Consider the following 17,903-nt stretch of genomic DNA (forward strand, 5'->3'; position numbering starts at 1 on the left):
TTAGTGTTGTCTGCACCTACAGCTGAGAATTCTGAGACAGAGGTGAAGGTGGTGTCACTCTGCAATGGTGTGTTTTCTTCCTGAGCTATTAAGCTTTTGTTAAGCGTAGGATGTGAGTCTGGCACTAATGGCCCTGTGTCATTTCCAGAAAGTGCCCTGAGTGTGCTATTATCTTTTGACCCAAGATAAGACTTCAAGTGTAATTCTTGTGGTGTTAAGTGGCGAGATTCTAGCTGGGTCTTTAAAACATTGGGAGTTTCTGAACATGTGGCTAAGGCATCATCTTCAGTTTTTACCATGCCTGCTTGTTCTTGTTTTGTGGCATCAGCTTCCACATTTGAACCTCCTGATACTTCTGTATGAAGTTTGGTGCCTTTGGTTTGAATTTTGTTGTCATTCTGATTAGTTTCAGAGTTTTCCTGGCTGTGTGGTGCACAAGAGAAAGGCGAAGCAGTAAGACCCACTGCTGTAGTTTTATCACTTGATGCCGAATGAGGTGCTCCACTTTCATTTCTTAGACTGTCTTGTTCACTTCTGCTTGGAAAATCTTTGTTTTTCAGTTGCACATCGCCATGAACAAGAATGACCTTTGAAATAAACAATATTAAAAACAATAATAATGTTATGGCCATAAATTCACCAAACTTTACATTTCTATGACAAGGGAGACACTCACCAGGTGTTTAGATTGGGTTTCAAGTGCAGATTGGCTTTCAGTGAGTGCATCTGAAGCATTTTTCTCCAATTCCTGTGCCACATTTGTTCCCAGGCAATTAAGAAGAAAATCTTGCTCTGAGAGTACATTATAAAGTGCTTGTTGAAGCTGCAAACCTTCATCCAGAGCTCCCTGTGACAGCACAGACAGATACACAAGCTAAAAAAAAGACTTTACAGGGTAAACAGAAACCACGCACTGCAAAAACATCTGGTTTAATCAAGATTCATATCTCATCTAACTGTAAACTCTTATTGATCCCGATTGTTTTGTTTTTGGTCAACCACATGGTTTGAGGTCACAGTGTGCCTTTTAAGACTGCTTAACCTCACCACAGGAGATCTCACTCACTGAAATTTTGCTTCTGTGTCAACAACAAGTGACAAGTCAAGGTGTTTTTTAAACCTGAATTACTTTTGTATTTCCCAATATGCTTATCCCCTAATCCATACGACAGAAGATGTATTGATCCAGTTCAGTTATAATACACTATCATTTAAGGAGACACTTTACTGATGCTAGAGAAATGAAAGATGACATGAAATATCAATTATGACAGGTGCACTGTAAATACACAGCAGGGAGAATACAGCAGCTTCAATACAGTGGTCAAACAGCCCGACCATGTCCTGTTATACTACAGCTGTAATAAAGTGTCAGTATTGTGGGGAGATATTGCAGGGAGATTTGCTGAGATGGAGAGTGCAGAAAACTGTTAGTTTAGACAAATATAACATTTATACAGAAATATTCATGTGTTTTTCACATTCTTCACCATGCATGATTCTCTGAATACAAGAGGGTACATATGTGGCAAAGAAGGCGTGTTAACACATATAGGTTCTATACATATACATTTTTGACCAAGGTCAGACACTGATGTTGGATGAGAAGCCCTGGCTTGCCGTCTCTGCTCTAATTCATCGCAAACATGTTCTATCGGGTTGAAGCCATGATTCTGTACAGGCCAGTTCTTCCATGTCAGACTTGCTCATCCATGTCTTTATGGACCATTAGACATGTTGGAACAGGAAGGGCCCATCCCTAAACTGTTCCCACAAGGTTGGGAGCATTAAATTGCCCCAAATATCTTGGTATTCTTAAGTAGTAAGAGTTCCTTTCATTGGAACTAAGAAGCCGGGCCTAACTCCTGAAAAACAACTCCACACCACAATCCTCCGTCCACCAATCACTCTCTCCATGTCTCCGCTGCTCTAGAGCCCAGTTGCGGCATGCTTTACACCACTGCATCTGACCCTTTGCATTGTGCTTGGTGATGTAAGGCTCGGATGTTCTTGAGCTAATCCAAAGGCCACATGAAGTTTAAAGGTCTTTAGGATTGACTCTCCAGGAAGCTAGCGATCTCTGCGCACTATGCAGCATCTGCTAATTTCGCTCGAGGATATTACATGTCCTACTACTTTGTGGATGAGTTGCTGTCATTCCCAATCACTTCCTCTTTGTTACACCACTAACAGATAACTGGAATATTTAGTATTGTGGAAATTTCAAGACTATACATGTTGCATTCTATCACAGTACCACACTGAAATTCACTGAGCTCCTGAGAGCAAACCATTCTTTTACAAATGTTTGTAGAAGCAATCTGCATGCCTTGGTGCATGATTTTATATACCGTTACCCATGGGAGTGAATGGAACACCTGAATTCAATGATTTGGATGGGTGAGTGAATACTTTTGGCTACTCACTCAGGCATTCATTTGCAGATTTTAAAAAACAAAAGACAGACAACAAAAAGTTTACCTGTGCATATGAACCAAAGCTTACATTTGTTTTGAAACTTTTGTTTATTAATTAATTAATTAATTTATTTATTTATTCCATGTATCAGAAGATCACGCTGAGCTTTACCTGGCTATGCGTTGATGGTTCAGCTTGTACTCTCTGGCACCACTCTTGCATCTGGTTGGTGAGCTCTCTCACTCTGTTTGCAGTGTTTTCTGCAAAATCCTGCTTCTTTTGCAAAAAAACAGACCTGAGGCTGGAACGAGACCACAAGCAGTGAATGAGCCGTACAGTATTTAGAACGAGTGCATTTTCAAAATAGCCCTTATATTCCCTCACATATTCAGAGGATGTGTAAACCGTCATATATCTCACTGCAACAATACTGATGATGTTCACCATCAACCCAAGTTACGTTCTGCTTCAAATAGTGCAAGTTTTGCACAAATCTTTCCTTGTTATCTGTTGGTAAGCCACTTTAATTGTTTTCTTGATACTAAATTAATATTTTCATCTTCATTTTACTTTAAGAGCAGTCTTAAAATCCCCAGAAATTTCTAAAAGTCAAAGTTAACAAATCATTTCTCACAATTAGAACTGCATATTCAGTTGATAAGATGAATAAATACAGGAATGATTAATTATTCCATTTTACAATGAGGTAAAGCACCTGCCAAGGTCTTCAGAAATGGCACTGACAGTCAAAATGATATCTGCAGGAAGGGCTTCCTGTGTGCTGGTCGACTCTCTGGTCCTCTGCAGGTCTTCAGCTGTTGCTGCCAGCTCTGTCAGCCTGCTATCACAGCTCTGAGAGACACATAAGTCCTTCTGTGTAAATATTGTGAGCTGTCTTTTTCCAATTTGTATTTTTCAGATATATATCAACATTTCGAAGTATATGTTCATGTTACCTGTATCATACACCACTGTTGTTTCAGCTGGCTGATATCAGGCAAAGCTTCATGGGTATCGGAAAGATTGTCGACACCTTCAGCCAGGTCTTTAAGAGCTGTCTGCACATACAAGGCTTCTTTTTTAACCCGCTGAATGCTTTCATCACTGTTCACTTTAAGCTGTGCCAGAGTTTCTCTGATTTTACTCTCTAGTGCCCTCTTGTGGTTTTGAAGGTTGCTGACTTGTTGGGTCAGACTTATTTGGGCCTCAGCTGTTAAACTGACTGTGATGGAGTCCTTGAGAGTTACAAGCTGAAAAAGATCTTTTTCAGTGCCAGTTACTTCTTGTAGCAAAACCTAAAAAAGTGACAAAAAACAGTGACTATAAGGAGAAACCCCCTATAGATGGTTACATTTTTGCATATCCAACATTTCTTCAATGTAAATTTTTTAATATTGTTAAACAATGTTTTTTTTCTTAATGTAAGAGCTTGTACACAGCTCATCTGGTCAGTTTACTTAATGCGTCTCACCTCCAGAGTTGCTATGTCAGTGTTTGTTCCTGCTGAGTTTTCTTTCTGGGCTTGACAGGCTGATATCCTTTCCTGCAGGGACATCAATTTGTGGCAACAGTGCTGCAGCAAGTGGCCAAATTGTTCCTCGTTACTCGCACCTTCCTCAAGGCGGGAACACACTCCCTGTGGATGATGCAGGTAAAACAAGCCACACTCAGAAGGCTTACACACAAATAGACTGAAACACAACCCATTAACTGACCACACTTCATGCTCCAAAAGTGTTCATATCACATTATGATAAAGTGGATGAAACACAACCTGCTGCAGTATGTATTGTGACTTTAATGCCAGAGTCCTGGCCCAAAGGAAATGAGCAACCCCTGGTAACACTGTGTCTAGCACAGTCAGGAAAATAAGAAATGAATGAATGATGCTACTGTACATTTAATTTATCCCTAGATCATGTAATATTATACTACAAGAGCATAGAATTTAAAAAAAAGAAAAAAGAAGAAAACATTTCTTTTCAAATAAAACTCTTTATTCTGAACTCTGAGAAATAAAGTTAGGTCCATAATTTGCTGCACAAAGACAGTTCTTATAGGTTTGCCTCTGTGCACCACCACAGTGGATTTTTAATCAAACAGTCGAGATATTATTCAGACTTTCAGCTGTAGCAGCAGACGTAATATCTGAAATACATTCAAAGTATTGACTTTCAGTTTTATAGCTTTCTTTTCGTTCATCTCCAAAGAGATGTCAGCACAGGTGAAGGAGGTCATTATTACGCAGAAAAACCAAAATAAACCTATTAGAGAGACAGCAAAAACTTTAGGAGAGGACAAATTAGCAAGCTGGTAAATTCTTAAAAAGAATGAATGCACTGACCAGCTCAGCCACGCCAAAAGTCCTGAAACACCACGCAAGAAAACTAAAGTACATGATGACAGAATTACAGTCAACATCTTCAAATCAAGTCAAGAACACAATCAAGTAGAAAGATATATCATTGTCAACCAGTAAAACCTGCCTGCATGAATGGAAATGCAGAGGGTTTACAGCAAAGTGCAAATGACTGGTTACACTCAAGAACATCAATAGTGGGAAAACCAGATTAGACTTTGCCAGAAATCATCTAAAAGAGACAGAACAGTTCTGAAAACAATGTTTTTGGACAGATGAATGCAAGATTAAGTTGTACCAGAGTGACACAAAGAGGAAAGTATGGAGGAGAGAAACAGCTCGTGATCTGAAGCATACCACATTATCTCTGGTCTAATGGTGAAGGGGGCGTTATAGCATGGGCTGGCAGTGGAACCAGGGCACTAGTGTTTATTGATGATGTGACTGCTGATATAAGCATTAGGATGGATTGTGAACTGTACAGGACTATACTCTCTGCTCAGATTCAGACAAATGCTGCAAAACTGATCAGACACAGTTTCACAGCGCAAATTGACAATGATCCAAAGCACACAGCAAAAGCAACAAAAGAGTTTCTCAAGGGCAAGGAATTGGATATTCTTCAATGGCCAAGTCAGCCACCTGATCTCAGCCCAGTAGAGCAGATTTTCTGTTACTGAAGATAAGACAGAAGGCAGAAAGACCCACAAACAAGCAACAGCTGAGAGTGGCAGCAGTAAACAGGGAGAGCATTTTATTGGAGGAAAAAGCATTTGGTGAGTTCTAGACTTCAGGCGCTTCTGTTTGTTTTTCTAATTATTCTTCAGCCTCTAAAACATAGAGCACTGTATATAAAATTGGCTGCAAATCCCAAATAATATGATTTTTTTCCCTGAACTTTTGGTTTTAAAGTTGAAACTCATTGATTGTTTTTATGATTTTTTTTTAATTTAAAATCCACTGCAGTGGCAAAACTACAAACACTGTGACAACAAATGAATGATCTTACCACATCGTTACCACCTAACAATGTGCAAATAGTGTTAGCTCAGAGACATTGTTGAATAGACATCAGTTAAATATTAGAAGTGTAATTTTACCTTTAGTTCTGCCATCAGTGCTGACCAGTGGGTGTAAAGCTCATCCCAGGAAGAATCTTTCCAGATGCTGTCTCTGGTTTGCTCAATCAGCTCATTTCTCCTCTCAGACAGGCTGCTAAGCATTAACTGTAAGGATTCAGTTTCCTCCTGCAGTTGAAGGGCAAGACGGCATCCTTGTTTACGCTCAGCTGTGCCAGGACAGGGAAATAAAGTGGGAAGCTGATCTTTTTGGCGCTGCAGCACTTCCACTTTGTGGCAAAGCTCCCTCCTTTGGTCCAGGTAAAAACAAGTGACCTCTGGATCAGCTTTTAGAGCGCTTAAGAACAATAGGAACAAGAGATTAGAACCATTTCTGACTTAAACTGGACCATGAAAATCATTTAATTAAATCCCAGGATTTATAGCTGTTATTATGTAATGTGTAATAATTTTACTGCTTAGTTTCATTAGTTATTAAATTCAGGAACAGTCCACCTGTTTTAAACGGACTGAGTCTTATATAGTGCTTTTCTACTCTCCCGCAGCACTCGAAGCACTTTATACAACATGCCACTTTGTCCCATTCACACAAGCACTTTCTTCTATGCTTTTAAGTGCTTTCTAGCTAACATTCATACGCATTCATATTCCAATAGATGCATCAGAGAGCAACTTGGGGTTAGTATCTTTCCCAAGGATATTTGGCATGCAGATTGGGGGATCGAACTACCAACCTTCTGACCAGTAGATGACCCGCTCTACCTCACTCACCTGTAATACGGTTCAACTGACTGCAAAGTCTCCCACCACTGCTCCTCTGCTCTCTGAACAGTGTCCTGAACTTCCCTCTTCAGGTCATCTTCATTCAACACCCTGTGGCACAGACCATCTCCAGTAACTCTGAGCTCTTCCAGGCGAGCCTCCCCCTCTAACTCGGCACTCAACACTGCCTGTAATGGATTTTGTAGGGTTTACAAGTCAGTATATAACCTAAGTAAAACAAAAAAGTGGTTATAAAAAATCTCCAGGATTCTGCCTGTATGACAGATACTGTCAGCTTTGAGACGCACATATAGATTCCAGAAAGTTCCTTGAATCTAACATCAGCTCTGCACAGCAGCAAATGTACACTGCTTAGTTTTGAACAAGTTGGAACAAATGTAGAGAAAAAGAAAGCACCTACACCACACCCTCATGTGACATTACACACAACTGTAGACACACCCACGTCACAATCACTTATATGAGAGTAAGAAGATTTGCTGTTCAATATTCCACAAGCAATCAAGCCTTTCTGTCACCTCTCCACACAGGTACTTAGCACATGCATGTATGTATGATACAGACTTAAGGAGCATACGTTCATATAAAATGCGCTAAATAAAATCTGTGATCTAAATGACATATAGTGAAACTGAGTAACTTAGTATGTGCAGGCAACATTTTCTTACTTGAGCACAGTGAAGTTTTTGCTCTAACGGAGTCTGAATTCGGGGGCTTTCAGCAAGTGGAGAGTCTACGGCTTGTCTCAGATCACTGATCCATGATTGTGTGGACTTGAATAAAGCCTGAAACACCTCGATTTCCTCCCTCAGAGAGGAATGCATCTCCTTACAGTCACCTTGTATTTTAATGTGTGAGCTGTTGTATCGTTCCAACAGCTTTTTACTGTCCTCCACCACCACCAGCTGCTGAAGGTTGCTGCTTTGTAAAGATGACACAAGCTGACTGAGGAGCTCTGTCCTCACCCTGCAGAGAAATCAAAGCTGTAAATGCTAATGATGGGGTCAAATCTAATGTTTCCATGGTAGAGTCAAAGCACACTGAAGTGGTAGATACTACTATGTGGACTTCTGTGTGTGATATTAAGCTGATAAAAAATTAAAGTGATAGTAGTTCATCAGCATTACATGATTGCATTTTTTTAATTAAAATATTTACTCCAGCTCTAATATAAAATATATGTAAAACAAGTGCTTTTTATCTACAATATAACAGACTTTTGCGTAATTAAAACACACATGGAGTAAAGAATGAGTCACCTGACAAAACAATACACAGTTTCCAAGATTCCTGACACTTTGGTGAGCATTAGTCAAAATCACAGCACTGAACACCTGCATGTTTTCAGGTTTGTTTGTCTTTAATGTCACTCTGCTATTCTCACGTTTTCACATTTCTATCTGATATGTAGCACTGGCAGCACTGTCACTTTCCATCCTTCAAAAGTCTAAAGCAAACACATCAGCATCCATATCTTTATTTGTAATCAGGAACCCCCAACATATTAAAATATATGTGAAATTAAAATACATTGGAATACTTCAACAATAATATCAATACTGCTCGTATGTATTGTTGTACATAAAAAATAAAACAGCCAGGTAAATGTTCAAAGCATATTTTCAATTATACTGCAAAGTATACATATACTGTATGTTATCAGGCAGTATATACGGGCCATGAACACATCCAAGTTGTTGCAAATCTACTTGGAGAGTGACACACCTTCTTCAGGAGAAAGGTTTACCTTTGTTGAAGCGCTTCTTCTTCCAGAAGACTTTGATCCTCTTCCTTTGCTGTTTTTTCCTCAGCAGCATGAAGCCACTGCTCCAGATGGTCCCTCTCTATTTGCAGCCTGAAACACACAAACAGCATAAATACATCACATGTGCATACCACAAACACATTAATATGCTCAATGCTCAATGCTATAGGTTCAAACGACATTACAGTGAAAAAATGGTTCTGCCACATAATTCATGACTGACTCAGGAAACCAGACAAACCTGTTTTGATGTCTTTCTTCTCTTTGGTTTAAGCACTGTGACTCTGTAAGACTTTTTCTGCTTACAGCTGTTTTACATACACAGTAAGAGCAATTTAACTGGATGGTAAGTTTCAAGGATGACTCTGATGAGCGATTAATTTTCTTGTTTTGTTACTAAATCCCCCAAAAGATCGAACCTTAGTAATAATAGGAAAACAAACTGATCATTTTATCTTCTGGTCTTTCCCACCATTACAAGGACTATGCTCATTCATTACAACAAATATAGTACCTGAAGTATATTTGCATTCAATCCCAAGTACAGTACCCAGTAAAATGTGCAGTAATTTCCAAAGTGGTCCTCAATAATGGTGAGTCCTCCTGTTTGGTTAATAGTTTTGATAAAAGCTATAGTGCCCACCTCTTACAGAACATTAGCCCGTCCTTTTTTTTACTTTTACATTTTTGCAATTAAAAGAAAAGCAACAGACGGGGGAATGTGAGACACACTATGATAATTAGGTTTCTAATTTTTGCCATCTATAGCCAAATGCTTTTTAATATTTACAGTACTGTGCAAAATTCCTGAGCCTTTTCTTTCTTTACATTTTGCTAGGAAAGTGAGAACAAGATGTAGCAATACATTGCAAAGTGCCTAAGGGTGTAATTTAAAATTGGTTCTTAGCTTAACTGTCTGTTATATGTAGACAAAAGACTGATTCACTCTTTGAATTAGGTGCCTTTATTATGCTCGAGTGAGACATAGGTCATTGTTGGCATAACAACAGCAATAAAAAAAATTCCTCTAGAAATTTTCAGGCACAAGGATTGAAAAGCAGCCGATGTCTAAAGTAAAACTTTGAAAGTCTAAATTATAAGTGACTCAAGATTATTGCACAACACTGCACAAGCATGCACCGTTTTCAAAATGTTTGACAGAGCAATATTACTCTTAAACAAACTTAAATTTCCTATTTTCTTTATGCCAATTCCATGATGACAAACTGTCAAGTCACCAAGCACGTGTTAGACAAAAATTCCTGCCCAGCAGCTCTCTTAAGTTTGTTTACATGCCACATTAATGAGTGGAGGCTTAAATTTCCTTTTCATTGTAGATGCATGTATCTGTACACATTACACGACACAGATGCACTGCAACGCTGTTCTGTATGTGATGTCTATTACCTGTCCAGATCACGCATATTCCTCTCAGTCTGTTCTTCTACTTCAGAGAAGAGCTGATGGGTGTTTCTGACTTTTTCCTGTAGCTGGATCCCTTCCACGGATAGACTCTGTAAGCTATCTGGACCTGTAATAGAGGCCAAGACATGCACGTCCTCCAACAGGCTCTCTGCCTGCTCATCCTGGGACTGGAGCTGCTGACACAACTCCTGCAGACAGATAAAATAAAGACTGGGTGTGATTACCATTTTACAGCTCAAGTGATCAATTTCTTGTTTAATTTGGCCTGTTCAAATACCAGATTATCGTTAATACAAAGGCATACATGATGACTAGGAAATACAAAAATCTTCATAATATTTGTGTCTGTGTTTTCCTTTCAGCCCGTATTAATATCTACCTCAGCTGTTATGATACCATGACAGACAATGCTAATTTGATATTATCTTGTATCTATTGGTGTGTTTTATGTCTTTTCATTATTTCATATGTCTTATTTAAGCCCTTACCTTAAGTTTTGCAAGCACGTCTGCAACATCAGGACCACAAAGAGTAAGGAGGGAGTTTTCAATCTTCTGCAGGGAGTTGAAACACTCTTCCATCCTCCCAGTGATTTGCCCTTTAGTAATCACCATCTGCTTGTAAACATCCTCAGCTTCAGAAACGAGCTCCTTCAACTGCTCTATCTTCTTCCTCATCTGTGTTTCTACCACCTTGACAAAACAAAATTAACCATAAGAACTGACAAGCTCAATATACTGTTTGTCTCTGACAGACATGGAAAACATATTTAATCAGTTCAGAGATGTATCTGGTGCTTTGAAGTATCAGAATCAGGCACCAAAATATCCAAGAATTATTAGTTTTAATGTCACAAAAAAGCAAAAAACCCCTTTGTAATAGTGAAAATGACTAAACAACTGAAAATTTAAACTAGATTGAAGCTGGAAATACGATCACAATTTCAATCAAAAGTTGGGACTCATATTTTATTCAAAGTAGATCATATCAAAACATAGAAAACACATCAAATGTTTAACTCTTTCCTGCCTGGATGCCTACTGGGGGGTAACCCTTGTTTCTCTTTTTGAAACTGAGAGTTTTCTGTCATATTTCAGGCCTGCCTCCACAACAAAGAGACTGGGTGTGCATCAGAGATTAGTGAGGGTTACCTCTGTCTATACAACGTTCTAAGGCTACGCTTGGAAAAATCAGGTCTTATTCCAATGGTCGTCAAACCATGTCTGAAAAAAAGTTGTGACAGGGCCATGTTCACCATTGTGTAGGATCCCTTCTTCTTTTAACTTTTCCAACCTTCTTTTCCCCCATCACAACTTCTTTTTAGATGTGTTCCTTATTTAAACATTTGATGTGTTTTCTTTGTGTGAAAAAAAATATGGTGTTGCATTTTGTCTACATTTTACACAGTCAAATATTTCTGGAAGTGAAACAAAAAACCAAAACTACTGTGTTTGTCTTTATTTCAGTCTAAATAAAGAAAATAACACCAGAGGAACAATGCCTACCTGAAGCTCCAGAGGGGACTCTGCGCTCTGAAGCAGTGTCTGAATCTCAGTGGCTCTACGGTGGAAATGCTGTATGCTTTCCTCTTGAAGCACAATCTCATTCTGGTAACAGTGCAAGTGAGGTAAACATTATTATAGTTGAACTTTGAGATCATAACATAACTGAATGATACACAAGAGCTCCGTTTTACCTGTAGTGCCTTGATGTCATCCTCACACTGAAAGGACGGGCACTGAGCAAACACAGCTACTTTATCGCTGGTCCAGCGCTCCACTTCTGACCCCTGCTGAAGGACCCCGTCCCACAGAGTCAAGGCTAGATGTAGGTTTTCAAGGCAGGACTCTGTTCTTTCTGATAACTGCAAATAAGTTAAATATCAGCAATGTTAACAACCTAGACCTACAATAATATGCATCTTTATCTATCTCATTTAAGATCAGCAACATTCGAAAATAATAGGAAATTGGGTGTAGTCAGGTTAATGTCAATGTAATAATCTGTAAAACTAACAACAAAGAAGTCAGCTGAAAAAATATATTATTAGAAAAACCTATTATTTCAATTACAATTTCAAATAATCAAGCACAAAGGTTAAACAGGAGCTTTTATGTTTTGCTGTAGCTTTTCAATTTTTTATCTTGTTAGAAACAGCTGCCCTCTCATTTCTGAAAAGCGATCATTTTGCACCAGGTTCTGCCTCTTAGTATCCTTTTTTCCCTTAGATTGCTTTTACAGTTACATCCTCACATCACCAGCTCTTCTTGGAGAATGCAACAGATTGAATGCGATATCACTGGAGTTAAAAAAATAACTTTCATATCACAAAAAGAATAAGTCAAACCTCCAAAGTTATGGAAAATAAATTTTTTTAAAACAAAACATGCAAAAAAAAAGACAAAAATAATTTTTTTTAAAGAGACAAAGTTAACAGTGTAAAGTGGATAAGCTTACATCCAGCCAGTGATCCATGAGGGCATCAGCTTCGCTCTCAAATGGGATGCATGTGCATTCTGGTATCTGCCGTAGGTGAGTGTGAAGCTGTCTGCAGACACTGCGGACCTCCTCTATACTATCTCCAAGGCTGTTCAGCTCTGCTTTTGTTTCCTGGACCTTTAAAACCACAGACACACAAAAATATGGATTATGCCTAAATGATAAGTTTTCAGCACAAAGAGAAAAGTCAGTGCTGTGATATCTTTGTGTTCATTAGTCAAGCTTAACAGTGTGACTTACCTTAGTGTGTAGTCTCTGCAGTTTTTCTTTCCCCATGTAGGAGGTTTTTTCACTGACAGTGCTTTCTGCTCTCTGCAGTGTCGCACTCAGCTTACCACGAATGCTCTGAAACCTCTTCAGGAGCTCTGTTAGGACACCACACTGCTCCAGTCTGTATGTGACCCATAACACAACACACAAAGCTCAGCAGAGTAATACAACTACAGAAGAGCTGCAGAAACAATCAAAGTTACAAACGTTAATAACCACACACTACGCTGGATTTTACTTTTGAGTTACAGCTTTTGTTGCCTCCTCCCAGAGATCCTCCACCTCTCTGTTCTGACTCTCATGTGGGATTTCTGACCGTGATGATGCACCTCGCACGTACTGCACTTCAGCGAGGCGACTTTCCAACTCTGTCAAGGTACGTGTCCTGCAGATAACAAAACAGGATATTTATGGAGCCTTCAGCTCCTTATAGAAATAGCAAAAAGCTGACCTTTGGATAAAGGTTAGTCAATATTAATCTGCCCATTAGTGTACCATTAAATCTGATATTGTTATAACTTTAAGATTATTAGAACTCTTTGGGAGCCCATCAAGATTTAAAGGATGATACATTTGTTTTGATGAGTGTTTAGATATTTTTCTGGTTGTGTGGATTATGTTGGGTATTTTTGATACTCCAGTTAAATTAAAGAAAATAAAAGTATGTTGTTGTACCAGCTCGGTGTTGTACCTGTGTTGCAGAGCAGGCAGAGTGGGCTCCTGCAGGCTCAGCTGCTCAGCTGCCTTCTTTGTCTCCCTCAGTGTTGCTAACAGGTTTGCTCTCCTCTGAACCAAATTCTCCATTTTTTCTCCGTCTTTCTTAACCTGGGTGGTTCTTCCCATTTGTCTCTGGTCTTTAGTTTCTAGGAGATCTTCTCGAGGTCTCCATGCTTGAGTCTTGCGCACTTCCTCCACTTGAGTCTCTCCTTCCGCCTTACGCCTTTTGGCTTCCAAACCTGACTCCTCATCTGGCTCACTTGAAGTGGGATCTTCTTGCATGTCCTGTTGCTGTAGGGAAGCATTACCAGACTTTGTCTGACATGTCTCCACAGTTTTAGATTTCTCATCGTCTTGTATGTTCCGTTTTTCTGGGAGAATTATAGCTTTTGCTCCCCATTTTTCCATCTCCACAACATGTACTGTGATGCATTTCACCACATCCTGACATGTTGCAGGTGCACCATCCATGGTCAGATTAATCCCCACTGCCTTTAAATTACTGTCCACAGAATCAGATTGCTCAGTAGCAGCCTGCAACCTCTGCATTGTTGCATCCAAAGAAGGTTTCTCCTGCTCCCAGTCTGCCTCGTGTTTCTGCTTGCTCAGGTCTTGGTTTGCCAGCACAGTTTGGATCTCAGCCTTGACTTCTCTCACTGTGGTCAGGAAGCGATCCAAAGCACAAACAGCTGACTGAACTTTCTCCAGTTGCTGTCTGAGCTGCTTGAAATGATGGATGCTATTGTGGAGGCCCCTGCAGAGGGATGAGGAGGATGTGGCTTCTGGCCCCTGACTTTCCTCTTTGGTGCTTTTTTCTGTTAGCATCCTCATTCCAGCCTGCAGCCTGTTGTCCATCTCCTATTCAAGAGACCAGGGATTCAAAATAATATTATACTCTTCATATCATAAGTGCTAATTGTTTGAACACATTGTTTTAAACCTATACCTTTAAATCATGTAATATTGTTGAATCAGCCAAAGTCAGAGCAGAGATATCCACAGGCTGTCCGATGATCTGGTTCAGTTGTTGTGTGATCAGTGTCTTCTGGTCATCTGCAGACTTCATCAGGTCAGCAATGTTCTCCAGAGATGCCATTCTGCCCCAAACACAAAGCAGAAGCAAAACTGAAATTTTTTGCCCTTTGTGAAATAGTTCAATGAATTTGTGAAAGTTGTGGTTGTAGTACTAGGTAGTATGGCCACTGTGTTTGTACTAACTTGCCATTAGGTCCACCTTAAGAACGTTGTGTCAAACATGCTAATACTACTGTAAATCTGTTAGTATTTAACAGTCTTTCAACAAGAAAGCTGTAAACACTGAACAAACTAAACTAAATGGAGCAACTTATCACTAACTGCATACTTCCACAGACAAACCATATGTCCCACAGACCATATGTCAGTTCATGCAGCCTAGTGGAGTGCATGCACATATAAACACATGCATATAATATCTGCTTTCATGTAGTTGTCGCTTTATATCTTCAGCTTGAATATTAACACCCGATTTCTACATATGCTCTGTGTTGTTACTGTAAAATAAACTTAAAGTCTTTAAATGGGCAAGGAAGTAGCTACTTTAATTTAAAATTGTCTAATATTTGCAAGAAAAGCACTAACTGTATGAAACGCACATTAAAATTGCTAATTTTTTATTTAAGAGAGTAGCTGCACCTGGTCTGTAGGCACACTTGTTGTTCTCTCCACTGCTGAGTCAGCTGCCCCTGCTCTCGTTCCACTTCACTCCAACCCTCCTCCCTGGTCATCGGCTGGGCAAACTGGGCAAACTGGGCATACTGGAGCTCAACATCCAACCAAAGTGCTTCTGTCACTTGTTTCAAGGTCTGTTGAGGTGAAACATGTTTACGAAACAATCACAGCAATAATATTTTAAGCCAAAAGTTAGAGCTTACGAACAAATTCATGCTTAACAATTGTAAAAACATTCTAGTATGCAGTTGACCACAGTTAAGACATAATAATTAACACATATGTAAGAGTAGGACTTTAAAATGAGAATTCTGGTGAAAGTAAGTGCTCAAACTTGCCTGTAGATGCTTCTTTTGGTTCTGCAGGGCAAGGATAGAGACTGGATCTGGGATAAATGACTCCAAAAGTAGCTTGTTCTCCTGAAGCTGAGATTTAAATGCTGAGCAGAGCTTTCTATAACTAGAGAGAGATTTATACATTGTTTCATTATTAAAATTTCTGAGACTGACTGGGAAGCAAATATGATGCAAAATCAGTGACGTCTAGTAAATCTTACCAGCATATTAGTATTTTACAAGCTGTCAGTTCTAAAAACAACACCAATGTGAAATAAAGTCTAACTGGGATAGTGACGCATACCTCTCCTGCACTTCCTGTTCAGAGGGATGTTCTTCTTGAGATGGAGCAGCTGGCTCTGGGATGATGGTCCACTGTGCTTCCTGCTTGGTCTCCACCGTGTTGCTCCTAACAACTGCCTGCGAGGTGAGAGAGTTGCATAGTAACAGTCCAGTAAAGAAAAGAGGAAAAGATGGAGCAGTGAGCCTATCCAATTACCAAGGATTAGCACTCTGCAGCCGGTGCTTTTCCTTGTACAGCCAATAAAACTGCTGAATTGGTTTCTGACTAGGAAGGTTTCTTTAAATGAACAAAGTAAATGACATTTAATAGAGTTATTAACTTTTTACCTGTGTAGTCTGCTTCATTTTTATGCACTGTCAGATACTCAAATAATGTCTGCAAGCTCTTCCAGAATGAAACTGTTCATTTATAGTGCCTACTGTAATTTAGTGACTGTAAAATATAAGTATGTAATCTAGGTTCATAGTCCTGGAGCTGGGATTGGTATACAATAGATTTTATAATACAGTACTATTAGCTGCATAAACATTTTGTCACTATGAAATATAGCATTAAGATTCTCTTTCTTGGTGTTTTCAAATTATGACAAATCATGGAGAAAAGAATACACCAGCTGAGTCTGAGTCATGGTGGCACACTGCTAGCACTGTTCACATTCAAAAACACTGGACACCACATCACAGTTTCTTCTTAGTCAGAGTCTGGACAAAGCACAGAATAACTGAAATACCCCTCCATCCTTTTTCTCCTGCTGTTCTAGATCATGTTCATATACTATGGCTTTTTCTTTAATTCTTTGTATAACAGAGTCCCAAATTTGGGAGATTTGTGGTTGTAAAATGTGTAGAATATCAGAATTAGTTATAAAATTGCAATTTAAAGCTAGCGGCTGATCAAATAAAAGGAAATAGTCATCAAGTAAAATACAGTCTTGCTATTGCTATGACAAAATATATCTGTACACAAAAAGTGGACATAGATTTGCAGTGTTTTTTAATTCCTGCTGTCTTATCCATAGACCCACCACCAAGTCTGGCCAATTTTCACATCTTTCAGTTCAGATTCCAGCCTGATTAGCATCCCAAACAAAACTTTTGAATAAATAATTTAATAACAAATCTAATTTGCTTGCAATTCAAATTTTGATTTCAACATTTATCTTTGTGTTCCTAGATTTAATTTTTGAATTTAAATATCTTGACTTGATTGTATAAAAAAAACAATAACTCCATATTACTAGTTTTATTCTCAGAGCTCGCAAAGTACCAAAACATAGAATTGAGAAACTGAAGAAAAACAAAATTGAAGAAGATCAGTGATGTAATCTGAGCATACCTGTGTATGAGTTTGGATTTGCTGACTGCTCTCTGCGTAGTGCAGTAGACGGGCTTTCAGCAGCTGCTCTTTGGCTCGCAGTGAAGGCTTTGGATTTTGTTCTGACCTGCCGTCTCTGTTTTTTGTCAGGTGGACCTCACTCTCTGTTGGGACTTCCTGAACTTTCAGTTTGAGGATATCACCATGAGGCTGCACTGACACAACATGAGAAACGGGAGAGAGGTCTTCATGTGGGCTGTCATCGCTTTGTTTTTGTGGGAGATTGTTGCTCGGCGGTGTGTTGGCCGACACGTCAGTCGCGCTCAGTGGGGCGTCTCCCCCCGGCTGCCGTCCCCTGCTGAGATAAGAAATGTTTATCGGGGGGTTGTCAGGGGCAGCCAGTTCGAACCGCTCATTCAAACAGACATCTGATTAAGATTAATAGACCGGAAGGATTACAGAGTGACAATTGTAAATAAAAAACGGTCTTCTTCAAGTAAATCACTTTGAATTCAAGTCACAATTCTATAACTTGAAAAATGATTTAAGGGTAAGTTCAAACGCAACAAGATTCTAATCAAGTTCTGTCTAATTTAGGCAAATAGAGTTTTCACAATCTAAATTAGATCCTCTTCCTGCAATTTTAACTTCCTTTTGAGTCTGAGCTTTCTTTGTGAAACCCAGAGGAATTTCATCAGTGTTGCCCGTGTCTGACTTTCAGCAAACTTACAAAGAAAACTACCAAGCCGATAGGCATGAACATTGTTGGAGAGATGACACCACTTTCTTTGAAACTGCAAAATAGGGCCTCGCCTTTGTAGTTTTCAAATCAAACAGAGCATCAAACTGAAAAATCTACTGAACATTATTTCTAGATGTAGCAAATAAAAGTCTGACAATAATGATAAAAACAGTTTCCATGAAA

At 39.2% G+C, this 17,903-nt stretch overlaps 1 protein-coding gene across 1 annotated transcript in view; it reads right to left on the bottom strand.

The window, feature by feature from the left end:
- Positions 1–17,903, bottom strand: part of LOC134642706 (nesprin-2) — an 87,528-nt gene that overhangs the window by 57,447 nt on the left and 12,178 nt on the right. The window contains exons 26-46 of the mRNA XM_063494659.2: positions 17,000–17,333; positions 15,665–15,780; positions 14,262–14,412; positions 13,290–14,173; positions 12,837–12,983; positions 12,569–12,719; positions 12,287–12,445; positions 11,526–11,693; positions 11,335–11,436; positions 10,318–10,521; positions 9,812–10,017; positions 8,387–8,494; positions 7,308–7,605; positions 6,628–6,806; positions 5,878–6,193; positions 3,890–4,054; positions 3,375–3,713; positions 3,134–3,270; positions 2,590–2,719; positions 677–847; positions 297–587 (exon numbers count right to left, since the gene is read on the bottom strand). Of these exons, the coding sequence (XP_063350729.1) occupies positions 297–587; positions 677–847; positions 2,590–2,719; positions 3,134–3,270; positions 3,375–3,713; positions 3,890–4,054; positions 5,878–6,193; positions 6,628–6,806; positions 7,308–7,605; positions 8,387–8,494; positions 9,812–10,017; positions 10,318–10,521; positions 11,335–11,436; positions 11,526–11,693; positions 12,287–12,445; positions 12,569–12,719; positions 12,837–12,983; positions 13,290–14,173; positions 14,262–14,412; positions 15,665–15,780; positions 17,000–17,333 (4,756 nt within the window). The remainder of the gene's footprint in view (positions 1–296; positions 588–676; positions 848–2,589; positions 2,720–3,133; positions 3,271–3,374; positions 3,714–3,889; positions 4,055–5,877; positions 6,194–6,627; positions 6,807–7,307; positions 7,606–8,386; positions 8,495–9,811; positions 10,018–10,317; positions 10,522–11,334; positions 11,437–11,525; positions 11,694–12,286; positions 12,446–12,568; positions 12,720–12,836; positions 12,984–13,289; positions 14,174–14,261; positions 14,413–15,664; positions 15,781–16,999; positions 17,334–17,903) is intronic.

This window comes from Pelmatolapia mariae, linkage group LG15 (assembly GCF_036321145.2).
Source record: "Pelmatolapia mariae isolate MD_Pm_ZW linkage group LG15, Pm_UMD_F_2, whole genome shotgun sequence".
NCBI lineage: Eukaryota > Metazoa > Chordata > Actinopteri > Cichliformes > Cichlidae > Pelmatolapia > Pelmatolapia mariae.